The 25,278-nt window shown below is 45.7% G+C and overlaps 1 protein-coding gene across 8 annotated transcripts in view; it reads right to left on the reverse strand.

Moving 5' to 3' along the window:
- The window catches only part of PHACTR1 (phosphatase and actin regulator 1), a 507,238-nt gene that overhangs the window by 62,115 nt on the left and 419,845 nt on the right, over positions 1–25,278 (reverse strand). For 7 of the 8 annotated variants that reach the window (XM_036876973.2, XM_036876756.2, XM_036877168.2 and 4 more), the window contains 3 exons: positions 22,870–23,037; positions 20,636–20,842; positions 2,598–2,919 (listed from right to left, as the gene is read on the reverse strand). In XM_036876973.2, coding sequence (XP_036732868.1) covers positions 2,598–2,919; positions 20,636–20,842; positions 22,870–23,037 — 697 coding nt within the window. The remainder of the gene's footprint in view (positions 1–2,597; positions 2,920–20,635; positions 20,843–22,869; positions 23,038–25,278) is intronic. The other variant, XM_036877040.2, reaches the window with a different exon arrangement.

Here is a 25,278-nt window from a genome sequence, read left to right on the forward strand (position 1 = left end):
TTCTTTCTTTCTATATGCAGCTTGTTCAGAACAAGAATGAAATCATGTTGACTGGCACCAGGGAGCATTTCTAGACAGTGAAAAGAAGGGCAGCCTCCCTGGAGACAGCAAGTTCCCAAACTACACTGAAAGGTGGCCTCTGACCTTGTTCTGCTCCCATATCCTTCCAGGATTCCTGGAAGATGATGTGGATATTCTGAAAAATCTCTCGATCTTGATTTGTTTGGGAAGAGGAGATGGTTTCCTTTCCTTCTCTGGAGGGCGATCTTGTCAAAGTGAAGTACACATTAATTACCTATGTCCTGGGTGGTCATCAAAACCACCCTGTGCCTCGACCCAGGAAGGGGGTGGGAAACAGAAGGTGGCAACAAGAGTCTGGGGGTGGCACGAAGCAGGAGGATCGACAGCTCATGCTGTCCCCCTTTCCACCTCCTCCTTGCATAATATCACAGTATCTTCCCCCACCTGTTTTCTTCGATTCATTCCAGTAAAAAATCTGACCTAGTTTAGGACCAACAGTCCTACCCACTGGTCTACACTCACCTGAAATATTCTATAAATATACACGGAAATTACTGAATGAAGGAACAGTGTACTCCTTGTTGGCTAATACTTTCCACTGAACCTATTAAAATGGCCTGCTTTACACAGCGACATACTCAGCAATGTTCTGCTAATGGGCCATCTTGAGTATCTTTCTCAATCCAATCAATTAAGGCTCCTGAGAGATACAAAAACTTACTGGCTATACAGTAGATGTGGGGACAGGAAATTTTGTAGACTGTCAGCTATCTCCAGGAAAGTAGTTGTACTGCAGGAGAGAGAATTCTGGGTTTGCAGTGGGAAGACCCAGGCTTGCAGGACGGTCCCTTGACTTACTACCTAGGGTTGTGCTTTTCAAAATGCGTATGGGGAGGGCCAGTTTTGGTAGGTTGACTTACATGTTTTAATTTTCAATCCATCAAAAATCGATGCTTTTGTACAGTATAATAAAAATACATGAAAAATGAAAACATTTTTACTATAAGATTCCCCTGACATAAAATTTTCCTGTCTCAAATTGCTATGAAAGTGTCGAAAACCTTGCTCTTATTTTCTGTACCCATATGGTTGCAGATGGGCAGCACGCAGTTTGTGGACCACTCTTTGAGTAGCTGGCACTGGGGAATCACTTGGCCTCCCTTATTTTCTCCACTGTGTCTCCCTAGGTGATATGAGGGCTCAGATGATAATAAAGGGGTATTAATAGCTAAGAAGTGCCATCCAAATTAAAAACAAATTTTTTTTTTTTTTTTTTTGCTGCAGATCCTGGGGTGTGGATCATTCTTTGAGTAGCAAGGCTGTGGTCCTGTGTTAGAGTGAGTTGTAGGTAGTTCGAAATAGTCTGAACCCAAACTGTCTTGTATGTACGTGCCATTCAAGTGTTAAATTATTATCATTCTCATTAACAATAATAATAGTTGAAAATGATGGCACGGGGCCAGATCAATATTTTTTCACTGAAGGTAGATATTAATGCGGCAAAATCACGTCAGAATTCCTGGTGACAACTTCCCTTGGAGTCACAAATTTTCCAAGTGCAGAATAACTGGCTGAGGGCAGGAAGGGAGAAAGCCTCTGAGGGTCAGGACGCTAAGCCACTGGCACTGTCCCTCGTGCCCAACCCTGCCTGGTCATCAGCTGGGCCCTCCAGACTGCCACTTCCCGACTGCAGGACCCAGGTAACAGGGGTCACGAACCTAGCTCAGACACATCCTCGGCGCCAGATGGCAACACTTTCTTCCCGTCATGCCAGGGAACTAGGTCACGCAACATGCCCTGGAATCATGTTGGGAAATCTCAGCCACTTCTTGGGCACAAGGGGGTGGCATCTGACCACACACACTCACACACGCTCCCACCCACACATGCACACAGCCATGAGAGTGCTGCAGACCCAGCCCCCGGGGCCCTCTTTGCAGATCCCCCAGCAGTGTTACTGGACGCAGTCTGGTGAAAGGAGGGGCTGAACCAGCTGTTGCTGAATACGAAGGGCACACATGCATAATCAGACTACAGCACTGTGCTATCCCCGTCAGCAAGAACAGGGCCACACCTGCCCACCTTTCTATCCTTCCGGTTTCCCACCGTGGCCCTGCCAGCTCTCACTTCTTCTTATTTTACACTCATATTTTATATTATGAAAGTAACCTATACAAAGTAAAATACTGATCAGCAGAGAAAGATATGAAATATAAAATATTTTCTCTCCATCTCCTTGCCTAGGAGTAGCCACTATTAATGATTAAGTGTATATATATGCTTTCAAAAAATGTGAAAGCTTACAGAAGCATACTATGTGCCAGCATATATACATAAATGGAGTACTTTCTTTTTTTGATAAATGTGACTGTTCCATAGTTTGGCAATTGGCAACATTGCTTTTCTCTTCTATACTTCCCTTGACAATCAGTTTTTGGTCTGATGTTACTTTCAAACTTTTTTCTCCCCAGTGGCGATGAGCCCTTACCCTGGCCTTCACACCCCTTAGTCACAGTCAGATCCTCAACCCTCCCCACCGAGCCTGCCCTCTGCGCCAACCCCTTCCCCCCAGTTACCTTTCCAGCCTCTGCATGGTCATGGCCAGCGTTTTGTTCAGCTCCTCGATCATCCTGCAGCCGGAGGGGTGCATGGGGAGGGAGCCGGTGGTGGAGGGGAGGTGCTGGCCGAGGCCGCCATACTGCAGCTGGTGCTGGATCTGGGACGGCAGGACTGTGTGGTGGTGCTGCGTCCCGGCCTGCTGGCTGCTCTTCTGGGCTGCGTAGGATGCCAGGGAGAGGTCTGGCCCCCCTACAGGCATACAGATCATGACTTTCTTTGGAGGTAGCGGAGGCGACAGTTTCACTGGCAGACAAGGCAATTTCACAGGGGCACCAGGATCTGTAGCGAGAGGAGGGAGGGGGCAGATGTGAGATGGGGGCACTGGGAGGAACCGGGAAGCCCACACTGTGCACCGTGGGCCCTTGGCCCAGGACACCCACAGCACTACCCCACTCTGGTTTGCTAGCTAGTGTACTGGCTGCAGGGGCCTCAGAGAGGTGGCATCTGTCACTTGGCTATCAGGTTTGAGGCTCACCAGCAGCAGGGAAGGGGAACGAACACAATGCACTCTTCTGCTCACAGAAACCTGAGGACCCTCAGAGAGACCTTTTCCAGCAGATGCCAAGATGCCCACAATTTTGCTATTATAGTGTGAAAGCATCCTCTCAGTTGGCACTTTCCGATAGGCATAGGATTAGAAGCCAGCCCTATGTTCAAGTCCACTAACAGTGTGTCCTCTGCAGGAGACTTTAATGCTCCTAACCTCGACTCCCCCATGTGTAGTCTGGGACAGTCACCCCACCCTGGGATGAAGCTTTATGAGGACTCACTGTCACAGAATGGGCCCAGGTGCCCCCTGCCGGGGCAGGGAGCGAGCGCAGGAGCTGCTCCCCTTGCTTGGCATCCCTGGTGGGCTATGCAAATTGCAGGGTGGTTCCAGCAGGCACCTGCACACACACAGCCCCTTGGATCCGTGACCGTGGCATTGGAGTCGCCTGGAGGTGTTCCAGTTTCGGGGGGCTCAGGGCTGGCGCAGCACTCAGGCTGCCACTGGGATGACCCTGTAGTCTCCCCTGGAAAAATCACATTCCCAGAAATCACACAGCACTTGGGGCAGGGGCGGGGCACAGGTGAATCTTGAGGTGGTGGTGGTGGGCCTGGTTGAGTCTTATGTGTGTGTGGGGGCATGTCTGAGTCTTTTGGGTTGTAGGCCTGCTCAGGAGAAGCACGGCCAGGAAGGGCTCGGCAGGGGACGAGGAGCAGTGCACCGACCGGACTCTTGACCTCCCGCCCGGTGCCTCCACTGGGGGCTCGGCAGGGTTATAACTCTTCCTTGAGCCTGAGGTTTTTCTCCACTTATCTGTTTCCAGGGTGGCCTCTCTGGTTTAACTTCCACAGTTCTGCCAGAGCGACATTCTTAGAGCACAAATCTCATCATGTCACTCCTCAGTTTAAAAACCACCAAGGGTCTAGAAATAAAGCCCAACTATCCGACACATCATTCCAGGCCCCCATGGCCTGTCTGCTGTCTAGTTCACCTCTTCATGTCCACACTTGCCCTCCATGAAGTCTGCTCTGGATCCCACTGTTGGAAATGGCTTCTCCAGCCTACCTGAAAAGCCTCAGGTCAGTCTCTTCTCTGACATGTACCGCTTTTCTCCCGTGATTTGATGTACTTGCTGACCCACACCTTCAGTTTCCACCCTTCCCGACATCCTACCAGGTGGCCTCTGTCCTCGTGTTCTCCCCATGGAGAAAGTCGTAGTCTTCCCTGGCCTCTGCAGGGTTGCCCACCCCCAGCAGATTCTCTCCCCTGCTTCACAGAGAAACCTGTGGTGCGCACTCAGTCTTCTGAGGCTGCCTTTGGATCTGCCCCTGTTCTCACCATTACCCACGGCAGCCACCCTCCCTCCTAAACTGCTGACATCTCTGCACCTGGGGCCTTTGCCACTTTCCCTCAGTGTGGCATATTCTTCTCTGTTTTGTCTTCTCGTTCAATTCCTGCTCTCCCTTCAAGATCTGGCTCAAAAATGACCTCTCCTGGAACATTCCATCACTCCTTGCATTGCACCTGCCGGACCTCCTGTGCGCACATGCAATGTGTCAGTGCTCACAGTTTCAGTGCTGCAATTATGCTGACAGTGATAACCGCAGCCGACTCCCACCCCACACTTATTATGTGCCAGATACTGTCCACGTGCTTTTCCTATCTGACCAACTGAATCCTTGCTATGCCTGTAGTATAGACGCCAATAGTATTTCACTTTTACTGATGGTGGCCTGGGACTGTTTTATGGAAGACTCTGTGCTGCACTTCCTGTTGACCCAGCTGTCTCCTCTCCTAGAGAACAAGGACCGTGAACAGTTTGACATTATAGCCTTAACATCTTGTACGGGTCCAGCTCATGTATCAAGAGGCTCAAAATATGTTTATAACATGAACTGAAGCTATGAAGCTCTGTTGTGGGATCAAGTCACACCTTCCCCAGAAACAGATATCCTAAGAGGGAGGTGTGAGCACAAAATGATCAAAATTTCAGGATTGTGCAGCTGTGGGTGTGAGGACACCAACATGCTGATCCTACAGCTGAGATAGGGAAGAGCCTAATAATTCTAAGGGTCCTGATAAGAAAGCCCCCCAAACACCAAATGCCTACCAGTCATAACCACACAGTTCCCTCGTGCTCATGCCCCGCAGCTCATCCTGTTCATTAGACTCTCAGTGCAGGACACAGGTAACCACATCCAGGAGCCTGACAAATGGTGCTACTTCCAAAGTGGCTGAGATGCAGAAACTCACCCCATCATCCAGCTCCTGTTCCCTGGCCCACTCCCTTGGCTCTTAGAAGCTTTAGGGCAAACCTAGCAAGTACAGCATGTCCTGTAGCGTTAAGAGTTTTCATCCAGGGACCCTCGGTCCATTAGTCCTTCATTTTCGGGTCTAGTTGTCTGTCTAAGGCAGGTAGGTGCTCATTGGCAGGAGAAAGGAGACCCAGGAGAAGAGCATGAACTCTCTGCCCAAGGAGCAGCGACTGTGGTGGGCTCCACTCATCTTGCTAGGCTGTAACTTCTAGCACACACTCCACCACTTGGTGCTTCCTGTCACAACGTCCAAGGCAAAATTTACTTGGTTATATCCCTGGAAAAAGTAGCCAAGTGGACACCAGGAATTCTATCAGAACAGGCAATCAAGAAATGACCAGTGGGACCAAATCAGTAGAGATGGTCACCTCTATTGTTCCAGGTAAGACAGCTGGGCCCTGGAGAAGACCCTCCTTTTCTGCCTGTCTCCCTTCTGATTGTTTCACTACACACGGTCATAAATTAACACAGGTGGGGAACAAAAGTGAGTCACTTCAAATAATTGTTAGCTCATGAATTTGGTAAAAAGGGAGGAAATGAAGAAAAAGGTAAAAAATCAAATCACGTGGAGTTGTCTGCTTTCAATGAATTGGCTCTGCAGTCCCCACCTTTCTCCAGCGTGGCGGGTAACTGATAAGCCTGGGCTGCTCGGATCTTTGGCCATGCCTATTTTTATATCTTTATGACATCTTAACACCAGGCCATTCCTCATAACAGATCTGGAGGCAGGATTTGGAGCCAGCTGTACATAACCTGCCATTCTGAGTTTCTATCTAGAGCTTTATCTTTCTATCCCTCCCAAATTTCTGTGCTCTCTGCTCCCCTGACCGCTACACCAGCCTGGGACCTTCTCTCTTCTTATTGCGTGGATAACAGGGTCCCAGCCTCCTAGTCCACGTCACCCTCTACCAGACATCTCCCCAAAGTGCAGGTCACACTTGAGGTCTCACAATGGCTCCTTGCTCCAGCCAACGCTGCAAGTCCACGTGCGAATCTTTGGGCCATCCCTGTCCAGTTCCACCACGTGTCCCCTGCCCTGCCTCTCTCCTGGCGCACTCTGGGCCCGTCAGGCCAGCTACCACACTGGGCTTCCCAATAGCCATGCTCATCCCCTCTTTCGGACCTTTGTTGTACCCCCTGCCTAATGATCAAAAGCACAACTGAAGACCCAATTTCCTCCTTGCAGCCTTTCCTCCCCTGAACCCCGGCAACCCTGCTGGTCAGCAGCCGCATCTGATCTGCTCGGTTCTGTGCTGCTTACTGCTGGTTGCTCTTGGGTTATAGCCCTGTTCTCCCGGCCGGCTCCTGGCGGGCTCCCCAGCACACATGCCAGCTTGCCCGCAGGGTGGCAGAGCAGACGAGCGGTGAGGCCCAGGGCTTCACGGCCAAGAGTTCTTGCTGCCTCACGATCCTCAACCCCATGCTTTAGGATCATGCCAAGTCCCTTCCCAGGGATTCTATGGGTGCGAGGGAGCCCAGCCTTGTACTTTAAAACAAAAAAACAAAAACATCATCTTAGCCTCTTACTTGTCTCTTCTCTGAAACTGAACAAAAAGTGGTACTAATTCTAAGAGCAGAGTTCTTGGACCACCTGTAACCAAGCCTTGATGCTTGCTAGAAGCTTGTATCCCTAGGCTCCACCTCTGACCTCTTCAAGCACTATCTCTAGGCCAGGTGTTTGGATTTTAAATGCTTCCCAGGTGCTCACCATACACAGGACGGTGCGGATCACTGACTCAGGGTGCTAGATTGGGACTATAATGCTGCCTGAGGCTGGGGTTCTCCAGTGCTCTATGGCTAGGGTGCACGAGATCCATCCAGCCCCCGGCAAACGTCCATCCTGAGAGGTCATCAGCATCGTTTCTAGGTTCTATATCTGTGCCCCCAACATGTAAAAATGAAAAGACCAATTTGCAGGAAACCAATTGACTGAAAGCTAATCCACCTAAATCTGTTCACCTAATGGCTAGCTCACCTAAATATAAAGTTTGCAATTAAAGGATGCATGTTTAAACCAGTTTGTCTAATGGCACTTCCAATTTAATTTTACATTTATAAAAATCATTTATCATCATATGTTTTGTGAATGACAAGATTTCTTAACATCCTTGTGGGTAGATTTTTCTATTTTATTTGCTTTAGAATACTTTAAGGATATTTTAGACAAGTTTGCCTTTCTTCAAAATTTCACTTCAAGCCGTAAGTACTTAATTAAATGCTTCTCTTTTTCTAGAGAGTTGATTTAATGTGTTGGAATCCTCTTGCCTCCTTCTTACTGATTCTTGATCTGTCCTATGTGTGCTCTATGCATTTATTAAACAAAGAAACATATACCCAATACTCATTTCTGTCTAATGAGGCACTGCATTTTTGTAGTAAGGATGGCACAGTGAGAAGAGTGGCTTGGGACTGTACTGTGTGACACCCTGTAGAGAAAGGGAAAGTTCTATGGCCAGGTGGCCAGGAGGCTCACCTGACCCTGGTCGGCCTGCCCACTGCACACATTATTACTGACCCTATATCAAGAGCTCTGTCCAGTGCTCTGGGCTGCACTGCTGCAGGAGGGCAGAGGCTGGAGAGGCGGCAGTGCCGAGGACAGAGACTGAGACGGCTGTGGGGCAGAGAGGCCCAGAGGCAGAGACTGGCTTGCTGCGTGCAGACCTGCTCCGAGCTGGACAGTATGCTTGCAGTTGCCCTGCTGCTGTGAGAATAAAGCTGGGTATAAGCCCTTTCACCCTAAGAACGTTCCAGTGTCATTTTTCCGGCTCACTGAATCAAGACTGAACTTGCCTGGGGCTGAAAAACCACTGGAGAGACACACCCACTTTATCTTTCCAAGATGTCAAATTCTCAAGCTAGTGATTTCACTAATCTCACTAGGGAAGTCTGGGAGAGGCAAATTCTTGGGCCTCACTTACAGACAATTCAAATTCAGTAGGTTCAGAATGGGCCCAAGGTCTGCTTTGTAGATAAGCCCCCAGATCAAAAAGTGCCATGTGTTATTTATCATTACCAAAATTTGTCATACTAAAAAAGCAGAAAATCATTACCAGAATTTGGCATATTAAAAAAAGAAGATTAACTATAAAGTCACATGCTCATTGAGCTCTGTCAGTGACAGCAAACTGTTTCATCTGTTTGATGTCTAGTTTTCCAATCTGTGAAATGGCAATGAACTAACATGTTTTAGGACTACTGTGCAAATTAAGTAAGTATGTGGACTATGTAGCAGAGCGTCTGGCACTTGGCTATAAACAGTAATTAGCATTCTGGTTGCTATCATTCTCATCCTTATTGAATTATTTATCATGAGGTCTCTCCATCTACAAGGTCAGTTTAAGTACCCACCACTGGGCTCTCATGGACTTCCCCATCACAGCATTTCATCCAGCATCGATTTAATCCATTTCATTTTTGACGTGTTGGTGATTTTTCTTTGCAGGTGGCTCTGATGCATAAGTGACACTGGGTGTGGCTGGTTCCTCACATGTCCACGAATGGGGCCTGGGCCTCCTGCATAGTAGGTGCTCCATAAATGTTTGTTGGTTTTCCTTCTGATCATGTCTTTAGAGCAGCGGGTGAAGGCAGAACTCTGGAACCAGTTTCTCCTACACTAAGGCTCTGCTAGTCCAAGTGTGGTCCCTGGACCAGCAGCAGAGCCTCTTGGGCGTGTGTCAGCTATGCAGATTCTTAGGGCCCAGCCCACACCTCCTGAATCAGAACCTGCATCTTCACAAGGTCTGGGGGAACTCTGCAGAGTCAAGTCTGACAAGCCATCCTACAAGAGCTTCTCCATTGTGAGGAGGCTGCTGTGTCCACCAGCAAATGGCAAGTGCCCAGGGCCCTCTGGGAGACTGGACCTGGGGCCTGCTCTGTGAGGCTGGGCGGGGGCTCAGGGAGGCTCTGTTGAAGGTTCCGTGTACAATGGCTGGTGGAATCTCCACTGGGTTAGAACTCAGAAGAGCTGGGGTTTAGTCCCAGCTCCAAGACCAGGAAGCTCTGACCCTCTAAGTCATTTAGGCTTCCTCAGCCTCAGTCCTCTCACTTGAAGGAAGGGAGCATCACCCACCTCATAGGCCTGGTAGCAGTAAATGGATTAATATCTACACAGCTGCTACGTAAGGTGCTGTGGAGATCATGGGCTGAAATCCAGCCAGGGGTCTGTCCTGACATGGGTCTGAGTCACCCAAGAAAAAGGGGAAGCTTTTTGTAATTCGTTCTTTCAAAGGACACCTTTCTATAATCTTACTGAGTCCCAGAACAGATCAGCAGAGGATATAAAATGTCCCCAGTATAGCCCTTAATATGGAACAAGAGTTCATCATATGTAGTCTTGATAATGAAAAAATAACAACATGTTCTCTGCCTTTCCCATCAGGGTCAGGCTAGAAGATGTAGACATGCTTTGTCACTGTAAAGTGCTATACACACTTGCAGTGTGACTGACAGGACTTCTGCCACACCAGTGGGAGTGAACCTAGCCCAGCACACCCCAGCCTGGCCTGGGAAGACCGAAGCCAAACAAGCAACAGAATAAGTAAGTAGGTGAAAGTGAATCAAACAGTGGAGTAAAGAGGCTTCCAAAGGACCGGCTTAGTAGTTTTCCATGTCTGCAACAAAGCACTGCAGGAAAAGGCGAGCTGGCAAAGGTTTCATTGGTGGTCTAACACACACTGCACTGCATCGCTATTGAGCACTAGTGGCCAAGAATGCAGACCTGGAACAAGAAACCTGGACTCCTTGCTATTAATTTAGCTGGGAAAGACATCTAGCCTTTTTGGTATTCAAACTCCTTACCTCTAAAAATCCAGGGGTAAAAATGCCTCCTTTTACCTTGATAGCACCTCACTGAGTAAAACGCTTTGCTAGCTTTGGATGCACGATGTTCATGGACTGTTGGAGGACACACACTGTCCCCTGCATTTGTAATGACAGTTGGCTGTCCCTGCTGGGGTACACACACAGCCCTGTGCCTGCTGACTTAAAAATGGATGAGTCCTCTGCAGCCAGACTGATCGAGTTGCGGTGTATTCATAAAACTGTCTATGTTGATGGAGTGCGGAAAGCAAAAACAACCAGCTCCAGGGAATAAGGAAAATAAACTCAAACTGTGAGTGTCACAGAGCCATAAAATCCAAGAAGGCTGTATCTCCAAATATGATGCAGCTCTGGCTTATGACTTCAGATGGGGAAATGAAAAGCCCAGATTACTTCTGTACTTGATTCTCCTGCCATAGGACTGCTATATTACAGAACAAGTGTGGGCTAAATGAATACACCCCTAGCCTCTCTCCTCACATTTTTATTAACACCCGCTGTCAAAGCCCATTATAACTGATGATGCATCACAAGTATCACCAATGATAGTAGCACTTAGTTTCTTAATGAGCAAAGGTGTTGTAAGAATTTCTCAGTCATCTGCCACCTGGTTCCAGTGGGACAGAATCTCTGATCTCCTTTGCACAGATACAGGCCAGGCATCCCACCCAAAGATATAAAGGGCCTATAAGAACTGGATTTATAACTTCAGAAGTTCAGTATCACTAAACTACTAAGTCAGATTCCCCCAGGCAGCAAGAAAGGCTCATAGGAGCTTCAATAATTCCTTCATGCCATCTTAGGGATCCTAAGGTAGTCTGGCCTTTTTCCTTAGTCAAACGCCTGGAAAGGCAAAATGTGTTGACTGACCCCATGTGTTAGGCATGGATGGAACAAGAGCAACAGAGAAGGGGTTTGTGTTAAATGCCCTAAGCGCGGCTCATTCTCCCAAGCCGGGCCAGCACACGCAGCCCTCATGTGCATGAGGAGTATGTCGAGGCCTTCCAGAATCCCAAGATGCAGGGCTGGGCTATTAGAGCATACACATCACCAGCACCTGACTTTGTTTCAGGGCCACTTTCTACAAGCAAACATTTTTGTTTTTAAATTTACCCCTTCCAAGACTACCAGGCAAGATGACAACTGGCGGGGGAAGAACCTGCCTCACTGAGATGGGGATGGTGGGCAGTGCACGGGGTCACCCACCAGCCGAGTCACCTGGGCGTGCCACACTGCAGGGGACACCTTCATATTTGAGTTTTAAGAAGTAAAGTTATACATTATTCATTGTCAGTAGACTGCTCTCACAGGGTAAAACCGTGGGTGTCCCTATAACCACGAGCACGTTTGTGCCGTCGCTCCCGGGTTGACCGGGCAAGGCGAGTACGATTCCACGGAGGACTGAGCTGCTGAACCTGGGCCTTCTGCAAGACAGGCAGGAAAGATGGGAGAAGCTCAAGAGACGGACAGCTGAAAGGAGCATGGGCCCAACAGCGCCCAGCAGGAAGGGCCGCTCTTTGTGACTCTCCAGGCCGAAGCTGACAGGGAATCGAATCCAGATCCCACAGTCATGAGGACAAGCATAAGCATGCTCACCTGATCTCAGATCACTAGGACCAGGGATGTCTATGAAGTCTGAAAGCAGCAGATTTACGTCATATAAAATGAAATACTACCTAGAGCATATGGGACTATTAAGAGGTAGACTATTCATGGTGAAGGTACAAATAAGTTCATGTTAGGTCCACAAATATTATAAAGGAAAAACAAGGTTGGTGGCAGCAGCTGGTCTTGTCTCTAACCTTGCGTATGTTGGGTGCATGATCCCTAAGCATTGCTGCAGGACACACTCAGATTTCTTGTGCCCACAGTGATGGTGGTGGCTGGCCATCTGCAGCTGGGGTCCACATCGGCATCCTAAGTGCCCCCAGAAATTCCCAGCGTGCTCTCTGAGACCTGGGGCTGGACCACAAGTTTGGCCTGTGGATGACTGTCACGTTCTAACTGTTACTCTTGTAAGGGGTTGCTTTTCCACCGAGGTTATCATGTGCCCTTCAAACACTACAGAATGCGAGAGAATCCGATTTCATTTATGGTGGAACTCAGAGCCTGAGAACTGGTGCCCTGCTGTGGGCTCGTGAGCAAATCACCACCCCACTCCTCCTCCAATGCCTAGCCACAGGGGCTTCTCTCCCTCACGAGGCTCCCTGTTCTCCTGCTGCACGGAGCTGGCTAAGGACACAGCACGGGACAAGGCCGGCTAATCCCCGCCCTCAGGAGATGTACCCCAGGGCATCTACACAATGTCCAAGAGGAAAAACCATGGACAGCATTTTGATACCTTTTCAATTTTGGGCTGATGCTGGGCATCCCCCGGGGAAAAATAAACACCCAGTTGTAAATCCACCCAACAGTGTTACCATCCATCTTCTCAAGAGTGTCAGGGAGACAGGCCTGGTTGACATCAGCAACTGCAAAGTCCACAGAAGATGCCCACTTTCTCCTCTTTCAGGAAACCCCTCACCGTGGCACCGGAGGCTCTACAGTTTCCTTTCAACCCACTTTTGACCTGATCTTTCATTACTTTCCTACGAGAATCCCACATCAATCCCCAGCTGGGCTAGTTGCTATTTCTGGAACATACCATGCTTTGCACTCATGTGCCTCTGGGTACTGCTTCACATTTCAAAGCAGCCTCCTCTCCCAGGCCTACTGATCACAATTTTACTCAACTTCGAGGCCTCTCTTAAATACACCCTCCTTTATGACTCTTTTCTGATTCTTTCAAAAGGGTTTGATCTCTTACTATTTGAATTTCTTTTGAACCATGTTCATACATCCTCATGTTAAATATTTTCTGTAGCTTAAAACTGCCTACAACCTTTACAGCCAATGGCAGAACACCTTTTATAAATTATTTCAGGGCTGCTAGAGCACCTTGCACATAGCTGAGCCTTACACAGGAAGGAAATCCTGTCACATGCTACAATGTGGATGAACTCTGAGGACATTATGCTAAGTGAAATAAGCTTTTCAAAAGAAATACTGTACGACTCCATTTACACGAAGTGCGTAGAGTAGTCAGTTCATAGAAATAAGGAAATGGTGTTCACCAGGGGCTAAGGAGACAGGAGAGACAAAGGGGAGTTGTCTAACAGATACAGTTTCAGTTTTGCAAGATGAAAGGTTTTGGAAATCTGTTGTACAATGATGTAAATATATGTAACACTACTGAGCTGTACACTTAAATGGGAGGTTAAAGACGGTCAATTTTTAAATTATTAAATTATCATTGATATACAAACCTTATGAAGGTTTCACATATACAACACAGTGGTTCAACATTCACCCATATTATCAAGTCTTCACTTCCTCCATTGTGGTCTATCAATGTAGTAAGATGTCAGAGTCGTTAATTTTTTTCTCTGTGCTGTACTGCCTTCCCTGTGGCCTACCTGTATTGTGATTATGAATAACAGTGCCCCTTAATCCCCTTCTACCTCCCTCCCTCCCCACCTTCCCCAACACCTCCCCTTTGGTAGCCACTAGATCCTTCTTGGTGTCTCTGCTATTTTGTGACTTCTGTTTTTCTTTGTTTTTATACTCCACAAATGAGTGAAATCATTTGGTCTTTCTCCACCTGACTTATTTCACAGATCCATCCATGTTGTTGCAAATGGTAGGATTTGTTTTCTTTTTATGACTGAATAATATTCCATTGTGTATATGTACCACATCTTCTTTATCCAGTCATCTACTGATGGACACTTAGGTTGCTCCCATAAAAGGTGGTCAATTTTATGTTATGTGTTTTCACCACAATAAATAAAACTGCTACCCCATACACAAAAGTAAACTCAAAATGGATCAAAGACCTGAATGTAAGTCATGAAACCATAAAACTCTTAGAAGACAACACAGGCAAAAATCTCCTGAATATAAACATGAGCAACATTTTCCTGAATGCATCTCCTTGGGCAAGGGAAATAAAAGCAACAATGAACAAATGGGACTACATCAAGCTAAAAAGCTTCTGTACAGCAAAGGACACCATCAGCAGAACAAAAAGGCATCTTACAATATGGGAGAATATATTTGTAAATGACATATCTGACAAGGGGTTGACATCTAAAATACATAAAGAACTCACACCCCTCAACAACCAAAAAGCAAACAACCCGACTAAAAAATGGGCAGAGAATATGAACAGACACTTCTCCAAAGAAGAAATTCAGATGGCCAACAGGCATATGAAAAGATGCTTCACATTGCTAATTATCAGGGAAATGCAAATTAAAACCACAATGAGATATCATCTCACACCAGTTAGGATGGCCAGCATCATAAAGACTAAGAATAAAAAATGGTGGTGAGGATGGGGAGAAAGGGTAACCCTCCTACACTGCTGGTGGGAATGTAAACTAGTTCAACCATTGTGGAAAGCAATATGGAGGTTCCTCAAAAAACTAAAAGTAGAAATACCATTTGACCCGGGAATTCCACTTCTAGGAATTTACCCAAAGAATACAAGTTCTCAGATTCAAAAAGACATATGCACCCCTACGTTTATTGCAGCACTATTTACAATAGCCAAGATATGGAAGCAACCTAAGTGTCCATCAGTAGATGTATGGATAAAGAAGACATGGTACATATATATACACAATAGAATACTATTCAGCCATAAGAAAGAAACAAATCCTACCATTTGCAACAACATGGATGGAGCTAGAGGGTATTATGCTCAGTGAAATAAGTCAGGTGGAGAAAGACAATTGATTTCCCTCATTTGTGGACTATCACAATGGAGCAAAACTGAAGGAACAAAACAGCAGCAGACTCACAGACTCCAAGAAGGGACTAGCGGTTACCAAAGGGGAGGGGTGGGGGAGGGCAGGTGGAGAGGGAGGGAGAAGAGGGTTGAAGGGTATTATGATTAGTATACATGGTGTGGGGGGGGATCGTGGGGAAGACAGTGTAGCACAGAGAAGACAAGTAGTGACTCTGTGGCATCTTACTACACTGATGAACAGTGACTGAAATGGGGTATGGGAGGGACTAGATAATATGGGTGAATGTAGTAACCACAATGTTTTTCATGTGAAACATTCATAAGAGTGTATATCAATGATACCTTAATAAAAAAAAGTGCTATGTGAATTAAGTCTTCATCCTGAAGAAGGGCTACAAAACAAAGACAGGTATTTTACTACAATCTTTACCTAAAGCCTAAAGCACCATTTAAAAAATATTTTTATCAGCAGATCATCCTTACACACACTCAGAAAAGAATTTCTGTGTTTTGGGAAAAGAAAATAAAAACTGGAAAAACATGGAGAAATGGGTATAAAGAGTAAACTCAGGTAAATTTCCCATTCTTTCACGGTACCAGTTATCAAGAGACTACAGCCTTCTACCTCTTTATGAGGCTTCTGGGCTACAAGTTCGTTTTTCTATTTAAAGGCACAGGTGAAGCCCAAGGTCATAGTGGTTTAATCATTAGTTTTCTTGCATTAGATTAGATTAGCATGCTGGGAGAGAAGGCAAGGACAGAGGCAAAAGAAGTAGATGACTTTTGTAGGTGTGGAGAGGAGGCTGAAAGAGAACAGGAGGGTTAGGTGAGATTTAGGGAGAAATGGGTATAGATAAAGGATCAGAGATCAACAGAGAAATATCATGAAATTACAGATCAGAATGTGACTACGGTGTGACAGTCCACTGAAGACAGTGTCCACTAAACTAGAGAGACAGCTATCAATAGGGATATTGGTTTTGGCTTGACAGGCTCTGGATAGAGGATTCTCATTGCACATGTGCTGGGGCTGAAAAATACCACAGGGCATGGTTGCTGATTGTCAGGTAAACTTGCTGTTGCAAATACTTCATCATGTTGAAACTAGCAAATAACCAAGTTCTGATAATACAGTAAGTTTCTTGTATTTCAGGTTCTAAAGATAGTGTAAATAAGTCCTGGACAGGTTCACACTAGTAGAAGGACTTGTTTTTAAGGACCAGGAACAGTTTCCTTTCTTTGCTGACCTGCGAGTCTCTAATTGTGGTCAAATGCTTCTTATGTGCTTCTAGCACGGTCTGTGAAAACCAATGCAAGTATGTTCAGGTCCTCCTCTTTATCATCAGGTGCTTTAGAACATTACTTATTTTTGAAAGACTGGATATGATTTTGTCTTTGAGTTATACAGATAAAGAAAAAGTTTTTAAGCAGAGTAAAACACACAAACCACAAAAAACCCAAAGGAAGCAAATGATTCCATTGTTTTGAATTTGAACAATAGGTACCTTAGTGAAGATGGTACAAGCTAACAGTTATAAGCAAGGGCTCCAGAGTAAAACAAATTGGGCGGAGTCCACGACCATTGAAAATCATTTAAGTTCTCTGAATTTCATTTTCCCCCTCTAGGAAAAGGAGAGAGTGATGATAATAGTATCTAATAGGTAATAGGACTAAATGGTATGTTATAAAGCTCTCAAAAAATGTCAGCTGTCTTTCTATTACCCAACTGTGAACATCAGACTGTGAAGTCCAGCTATCATCACACGGCTGTTGATTATCCTTCATTCAAATGGCATTTACGGAAACCTCATCACAGATAGGCAAAGGCATGGTTTATTCATGCAGTGTTTAACATTTGACTTCTGGAGCTAAGAGGGCTGGAGAGGTGATTGACGAAAACTCAGAAAGGTAAGGAGACCTTTTTTTTTTTTTTTTTTGGCTCCAATTGCCCTTTTCCTCTGGAGTCAGCCATCATTCCGAGAAGGATGCATTTTGAGATCATCATTCATCTCAGATCCTATTCCTTAGGCAACGGGCTCTGCTGGGTACTGTACTTCCAGAATGGAAGTGAATGTGGTGCCTGGCAACTCCTGACCCTGTGTTGCGTGCCACTGTGCACGCTGGAGAAGACGGAAGAAGATGACACCGAAAGAAAGGAGCGCTGAGGAGAGCTAGAGGGCTTCTCTTGGCTTCTCTCCTGGTTGAAGAACAGAGAAAATTTCCAAGACAAAGAGTCTCTAGGTTAATAATGGTTTTCCTGATAAAGTGGAAGCAAATACCAAAGCAGAGAGATTTCTGCATGCCTTTCCCTGGCCGTGTGCCTGGAAGTGGCCCTAGCTCAGACCCCCGCTTCCTCCAGCTTTCTATGAGACCATTCACCACGGTCACCCTCTATGAATCATGTTCGGTGTCCTTCAACTTGCCCTGTGTTTCCCTACAGAAATGTCAACAAAACACCAGACATTAAGAACATGCTAAAAAATTGTAAGTCTCAATTTGGAGTTCTAGAATGCTTAGCTTATTAATTCCTTCTGACATGACTCAGATGTCCCCAGTGTAATTAGCAACAGAACGGGGTTAATTTAGCTGCCTCATGGTATGCAGATTCATCAGGACTGATTGCTCACCTGCAAAAATTAAGCAACTCTAATTGACTTTAGACCCAAAAGGACAGTACCAGACTTGCAGCCCACAGGCATGTCCACCTGTCTTGTCTTCATATGTAAGAGGCCACCAGGCACAGTACAGCACAGTAAGGATCCCGAGCTTTTACGTATTTTTATGTTTGATCCAAGCCATTTGGAGGTGAGGCTTACAGATCACAGATAAAGTCCACTCTCCTTGGGAACCGACAAGGGAAGCCAGAGAGACTGGGCTAATTTTCAGTCCCTCAGATATCAAAAGAGTCTGGTGGATCCCAGGCTAGCCAAGTTCAGGGCTCACAGCTGAAGAATGAATGAATGAAGTGTGCCTTCATTAACCAGATAACAGACAAATCAGAGGTGGTTACACAGTTTGTTGGTTAACAAACTGTGTCATTTCTCCTTTGAAAATGTCTTATCTATTGTTCTGCTCACTCTCTTGTCCTACTGCTGTCAGCCAGATGCTCATATTTCAACAGCTGGAGCACTGGCCTTGGGGGCCCCTCTTTTAGGCCTTCAACCTTCTCTTTCTGTTCCTTCTACACAGTGATCCAGGAAAGTTTTGTAAAGGCTAGTTTTCATTATGCCACTCCTGCTCGAAGACTCCAAAGGCTTTCTACGGCCATAGGAATAAAATCTAAACCCTCTCTCTCAATACATCCTGAGATGGACCCTCTGCCCCAGCTCAGACACCTTGTCACTGACCTGGAATACTGCCACCTCTGGGCCTTTGTCTTCCCTCCTGGACTGCTCTTCTCTCATTTTCTACAAATGCCCATCATGCCTATGGGTCAGCTCGAACTTCAGCCTTCCCCAATAACCTTTTCATCACATGGCACTGAACTGTAAGTATTACTCCTGACATTACTTATTTGGGTACTGCCTTCCTCTCTAAAATATATTTGTTATATGTATATATGTATTATACACACACACACACACACACACACACATGTATTTATTATACAGTTCTATATTTGCATCTGCTTTGATACCTACCTAGCACAGTATTCTGCCTAGAGTAGCTGGGTTGAATAAATATGCACTACATGTAGGAGTTTATGTTGCAATATTTAATCTTTCTCAAGGGAAATTTGGCATAAAGCCTTAAGAGGTGTATAGCTCTTAAAAGGTCAGTAATTTATTTCTGGAATTAGAATTTGCAATTCAAATTATAAAAATAAATTCGGAAAAACTAAGATGCTTATAATAGAAAAGATGGAAAATCCCTGAGGGATCAATCAAGTAAATCCTGATGTCCACTGAGTAGCTAAAAATATCATGTTGTGGAATAGCTACTAATATGGCAATCAGTTCACAAGATATCACTACATCAAATAGTGTACATAAAAGAGTATGTACAATACTATTTGATTTTTATTAGATAATAGTATTTGAGTTTTATTAGATAGCCACAAAAATGTACAGAGACTAACACTGTAACATAAACTCGTACATGTAGTGCATATTTATTCAACATACTCACGAATGAATGAATGAAAGGAAAAGAAAGAGAAAGACAAGTAAATAAGTAAATAAATAAAGATAGGAAAGACAGAAAGAGAAAGAAAGAAAAAGAAAAAGAAGAAAGGAAAGAAAGAGAAAGAAAGAAAGAAAGAGAAAGAAAGAAAGAAAGGAAGGAAGGAAGGAAGGGAGGGAGGGAAGGAGGGAGGGAGGGAAGAAAAGAAAGTCAGGACAGTGGTTCTCTCTTAGAGGCAGGCTTATAAGGGCATTTTCTCCTTTGTGGTTTTCTATGCATTTAAATTTTGTGGTATTGAACTAAAATCTTATGAATGTCTTGAACCTTTAGATGGAAATTTGCTCTTTTGAAGCCCAAATACCTGATTTGGATGGCTGCATACATTGATAGTTTGACACAACTCCGTGTTTAAGTTGGGCTCTAAGAAAACTCAGCACCAGGTGAGAGACATCCTTCTATCATGGAAACAGTCCAGTTTGTTTAGAAGTAGGAGTTGGGAAATCCAGGGTCTAATCATAGCTCTACTGTATAATTCCTACCAGCCTGGAAAAGTCATTCATTTTCTTGAACTTCAGTTTTTCTCCTATAAAATAGTTGACTCTCCTTACCTACCTTCATCTTCATTATATTGTACAAAAATGTACACAGACCAGTTAGAAACTACTTACAAAAATACCCAACTCACTGAGAAAATGCAGTTCAGTATCAGGTGGGATTACTACCACGGTTGGAGAAACACCCTCTGAAATCTTTAATCTCTGATTATACCACAGTCTTAGATCACAAAGTTGCATCCAATTCATGTGCTGATGTGCAGCGAATTTCACTAGATGCCCAATGTAGTATCTGTGGGATATTCATTAAATAACACTTTAAAAGTGCAAATGTAAACATCATTTTAGGACAATATTCCTAAGTTTATTCTTCTTTTAAAGCTATTTCCCACAATACTTTGCAGATTGTTATTTTTGCTTTTTGGTTTTTTTAAGGGACAGACAGCACAGGCATGAATTTTTATAGAAGAGATCCACTGGGCTTCCCGATCAATAATGTAAAGACAAAAAATTTAAAGCTTTGACAAACTCATTAGGAAGGGAACAAGGTACCACTCTTTATCTTTGCAAAGACTGTGACATTGAATCTAATTCACCTAGATGGGCAAATAATCTTGAGTCAGTCACATGAACACCACTGTGCCTAAATACCCATGTGCATAGTTAGATGCACACAACTGAAAGCTCTGGGCCTGGGACTGGCAGGTGGATATCGATCACTTCTTGGCACAAACACACAAACCCAAGTCACGACTGTGCGCACCAAGACACACACAGAAATACCAACCATCCTAAAGGGCAAGCTTGCCAGGGGTTCATCCGGGCTCAAAGAAAAAGAAAAAAGAGCAAGAGCTTATTCCTTGAAGGAGAGGCAGGGCTGCAGCCCCCAGAAAACAGCTTGACTCACCTGTTAAATGGTTGGCAATCCTGGCAGTGGGTTTGGGAGGCAGGGCAGGGGGTTGCTTGAGAAGGGACAGCTGCTTCACTGGGGTCTCTTCATGGTCTCCAGAGAAAGCAGCAGGTTTTTTGGGGGGCAGTAGCAGGACTGGTTTGGCTGAAGGATCTTGGGACAGGAGGACCCCAGACTCACTGGCACAGGGACTCTCTTCAGACACTGAGGGGACAACCACACGACACACAGGAGACATTACACAAACGCAGTGCAGGTGGAGCGGGCAGGGCACACAGGACACGGGCGTGAGTCGGCCACACAGCAGAGCGCCGGCTGTCCCGGGACGGCATGGGCGTGCGTACAGGTAATGAGCACAGCAGAAATCCAGGAAAGCTGGGAGGGGGGACACGGCAGGGAGGCGGAAAGGGGGGCAGTGGGAAGAGCAGGAGGGAGAGCAAGGAAGAGGACATTTTCTCAAAACCATCCTACACTTCACTGCTTCCACCTCAGCGTTCATAACACCAATTGTACGGCTGCTCCAAAGTGTCACTCATGGGACCGCAGCCACAACCAACAGACGGCAGGCGCAGTGGGCCAAGGACAAGAGCCCCTTCTGAGCCGAACCAGTGCCAATGCCAGCGCCTGCCTGTGGGCCTGTTTGCCCTTCGCTGGGGAGGAAGAGGGAGTGGCTTCTGGGGTCTCGCTGTTGCCTGGTGGGTGTCTCTGTGTCCGCCAGGCCTGGGGCACCGGTTAATGCAGTTAATGCAGACAGCCCAGAGGCTGACCCAGGTGGGCTGCCCCGCACCAAGGGGGACACTGCTCCTGCAGGTCCCAGGGCGCTGAGCAGGCCAGTAGCCTGAAGCAGGCGTCCTGCCATTCTGGGGCACCGTCCTGTCCCTGCTGGCTCCCATAAACCCTGATGAGGCGCCAGACGCTCCAAGTCAACGCCTTCCTGTGGTTCCCCCTCCTCCTCTCCCTCGCCAGAATTAGGGTTTTCTTGTATCGATTCCTTTTGTTTCTCTTTGCTCTGCTTTGGGCCTGCACAGGCCTTCCCACCATGCTGGCAGCCTGGCTGATGATGGACCACAGCTCTGTGCCTTCACTGGGATGACAGGTCTCACTATGACATTCAAATCGTCCTGATTCCAGTGTCACAAGGAAGGTTAGATTCACTGCTTTATTTGGAAAAGACTCCCTGGCTTGGGGGCTGGGTTGGGGGCAGTGAAATTCAGATGCATATCCCGCTTCCCGCTAACACTGTTACAAGAAGAACGCCTAGAATGCCTCCTCCCTGGGCTCCTCTTCCTCTTTGATCTGGGAAGCAGTGTTCCCTGCAGCACCAAAGCCCGGCAGATAATTCTCACAGGCATTAAATCCTCCCTCTGTCTCAAGGGATGCTATTATTATCAGTGTTAGACACACTGATGGAGCCATGATTCACCAGGCCCCCAAGTGAAGCCAGGGATCTGACTCTGGGAAACACCATCTCTCCCGTCGTCCATCTGAGCTCTGCCAACATAGACTTTGCACATGGGGTGGACAAAGGACATGGCCTGTCTACCCATACTCCAGGGCTTCCAGGCGGTCCCTTCCCCCAGGCTCGGCCTGACAACAGGCCCAGTCCTCACTGTGGAGGGGGGGGCCCATCTTCAGGTGAGTGAGGACCCCTGTGAGAACCTTCGGAGGGAATGAGTATTGGCCACTCAGAGGGCTTTGGACCAAGGAGGGAGTGACAGTCAGATGACGCAAAGATCATCTGCTGGCAGGATACAAGTTAACCGGTAAATTGTATACAACTTAACAGCCAATGAACACATTAATTGATTGTATAGTGTAAATCGACACAACCATTAACTGTTTTACTGGGGCTAGGATTCCAGGGCAGGGCAGGGCCTTAGGAACAGGCGAATTCAGTAAGTACCAGATAAAAGTGTAGGATTCTTTAGCTTGATCTTAACAAAAACGAGTTAGTTAACAGTGACATTTTAAATCATCAACATTACAAAAATAGGGTGTATCTTCTTTAAAGAGATTAAGGTTACAAAAAATGTTTTCATAAACTATAAAACAGTAATTGTAAATATCCTCTATATTTTTATACTCAGTATATACTAACTGGGCAGTTTTGTCTTCATTTCCAGGAGATTCTCATGCTCACGGTGGTCCAAAATAGAACTCCTAGTCCAGCCTGGCTAAAGGTCCCTAATGCCATGTGCTGGGGATGCTGTACAACCTGCCAGGGGCATTACCTGTCCCATCCATGATGTCTGATGGTTGGAGCACCTCGTACGAGCAGGGATCCCTGGGCATTGGGACTGGCTCCATTTCGGACAGGGCAGGCAGGGACAGCTGGCTGGAGCTCAGGGACTGTCCGTTTTCCAGGGAATCGTCTTCATTTGAGATGGAGAGCTCCCCGTCTGTCAGAGCGAGAAGGAGATTGCAGAGTTACACAATGCCTGCCTTCCAGGGGAGGGTGACACTTACACCCTGCTAACTGAATCTAGATGGTTTTGAACACTCTTTATCAAGGTCAGTATGTAAATTCTACACTTGTTCTTTTGCTTTTAAAACATTTATTTTTTAGATATATGGCATATAACCCCCCAGGGCAACAATTTCCAATGATCTCAGCAAACTGCCTCTTTTCTCTCCATCTTTCTATTCATAACCTACCACTTTTTGTGTGTATTTTTTAATGAAAGTGAATTAAAATGGATCTTTTCTTCATAGTTCTTGAAAACTTGGGAAAATTGAGCAAGCCCCAGAGACTGGAAAGCCAGGATTAGAATTCTCACTTTAGGGAGAGGGTTTCATATCTTTCAACCAGCACCAGAAGTATGATACTCAAAGGCTCCAGGAAAAAACTCAGCTGTTTTCTCTTGACCACTGCCAGCATCCAATTTCTCTAGGTAGTAAGTGTTTAGGAGGGCTCTAAACTCCAGTCGCAGGGACACAGAAGCTCAAGGATGCTGGGAAGTACTGGCAGACTTTGATGTTGCTTAAAGCTCAGCAAAACAAGGGGCAGCTAGTTTAATCCCACGGTGGAAGGATCAAAGGCTTCTGAACAATGGCCATTTGTCAAATCAAAATTCCCCCAGTGTGATTTCATCCTAGCCCAGCGGAGTCCTAGATAACTAAACATTAAAGTCAAAATAATTTTTAAAGAGGACTGAAAGTTGTTTCACTAAGAGGAATAAATATCCAGGTGAAAGACTTATGCTTAGTCAGAAACACAGAAACAGTAAAGCATTACCTGTTGTAAAGCTGGAAGAAAGATGATTTACTTGTGGAAATGAAACAGTGAAATGACTCCAAGGTTAATCTTGGATAAATAATCTTTTCCTTCCGCTGTGCCCCTCCCACCGCCTTAATTTTATACACAGTGCTGTGTGGTGGCAAAGGATCTCCCGCCCTCCTGCATCCCCCATCACGAGAATCAGCCCAATGAAATGCATGTTCAACAGAGTAATTTACAAACTGACAGGCATTAGTCAGCACATGGCTCAAGGGCATATGATATTTGACCTGAATCTTCCATAGCCATAGAAGAAAATATACAATGAATATCAAAAAAATCATCTGAAGCAGATGATATAAAGCACGGGCACTTGAAGACTGAGGTTTTTTCCCCCCTTCTTTTCATTTGGCTTTTTTGTAAGCCTCAAATGTTAGTAGTAGTAGTTATGACTGTGATTAATAATATGATTGCTACTCCTCATTAAGAAGAGCAGAGCAGAAGGCCAATGCTATGGAAAATACACAGTCTTCAGACTGGGAAGGGCTGCGGCTGTGAATGTTAATGCATCGCCATCCCGTAACGGATGCTCCCCAGTCCTCGCGGCATGCTTTAATGTAGCACGCTCAGACTGACCCCGTGGGAAGGAGCTCTGCTTAAAGTTCACAGTCGCTGGAATAATGATGCAGCTGCCATTCAGTTGAACACATCCCTAGGAAACCACTTTGACTTTTGATGTTGCAAGCGTAATAGAAGTCGTGGGTAAGACAATCAGAGGAGAAGGGGCTTCAGTGCCTTTGCCAGGTTCTGCTTCTCCGTGGCAAAGATGAAATCAAATGACTGCTGTACTTTTTGACAGTTCAAAGTACCATAGATCCAACACTGGGAAAAAAGATACGCCTGCAGCTGGATTACTTTAGATTCTCTCCATGAATCTCGGTTTCATTCAGGCAGCTGGCTTAGTGGTAGAGCCTTTCCTAGTAACAGAGAGGCCCTCCTTGGGATGTGATTAACTCTCTATTTAGCTCCCTATGGAGTAAAACTACCTTTGCTAAGTCACAAAGGCCCAAAGCACTTTGGAGAGGAAACTGTCTTGGGAATTCCACTGTTGTAATTTCTAAATATACATTTCCATTGAAAAAATAAAAACAGAGAAAAAAAAAGAAATAAGACATTGAAAAAAAGAAGAAATACGGAACAGTTTCTTTTCTGCATATAGTTTTCATAGTTGTAATCTCACTATGTATGAAATTTTGTGTTTTTAAAACAATTAGCATCTTAATGGTTGTATTGGATCAATAAACTGACATCTATTTAGCTATCTCCCTGTGGTTGGTTGCCAAGGGATTTCCAGTGTTTACGCTACTATGGAAAAAAAAGCTCTGCTGACCATCATCCATCTTCCTGTATGAAATCTTTTCTG

This window comes from Manis pentadactyla, chromosome 16 (assembly GCF_030020395.1).
Source record: "Manis pentadactyla isolate mManPen7 chromosome 16, mManPen7.hap1, whole genome shotgun sequence".
Lineage (NCBI taxonomy): Eukaryota > Metazoa > Chordata > Mammalia > Pholidota > Manidae > Manis > Manis pentadactyla.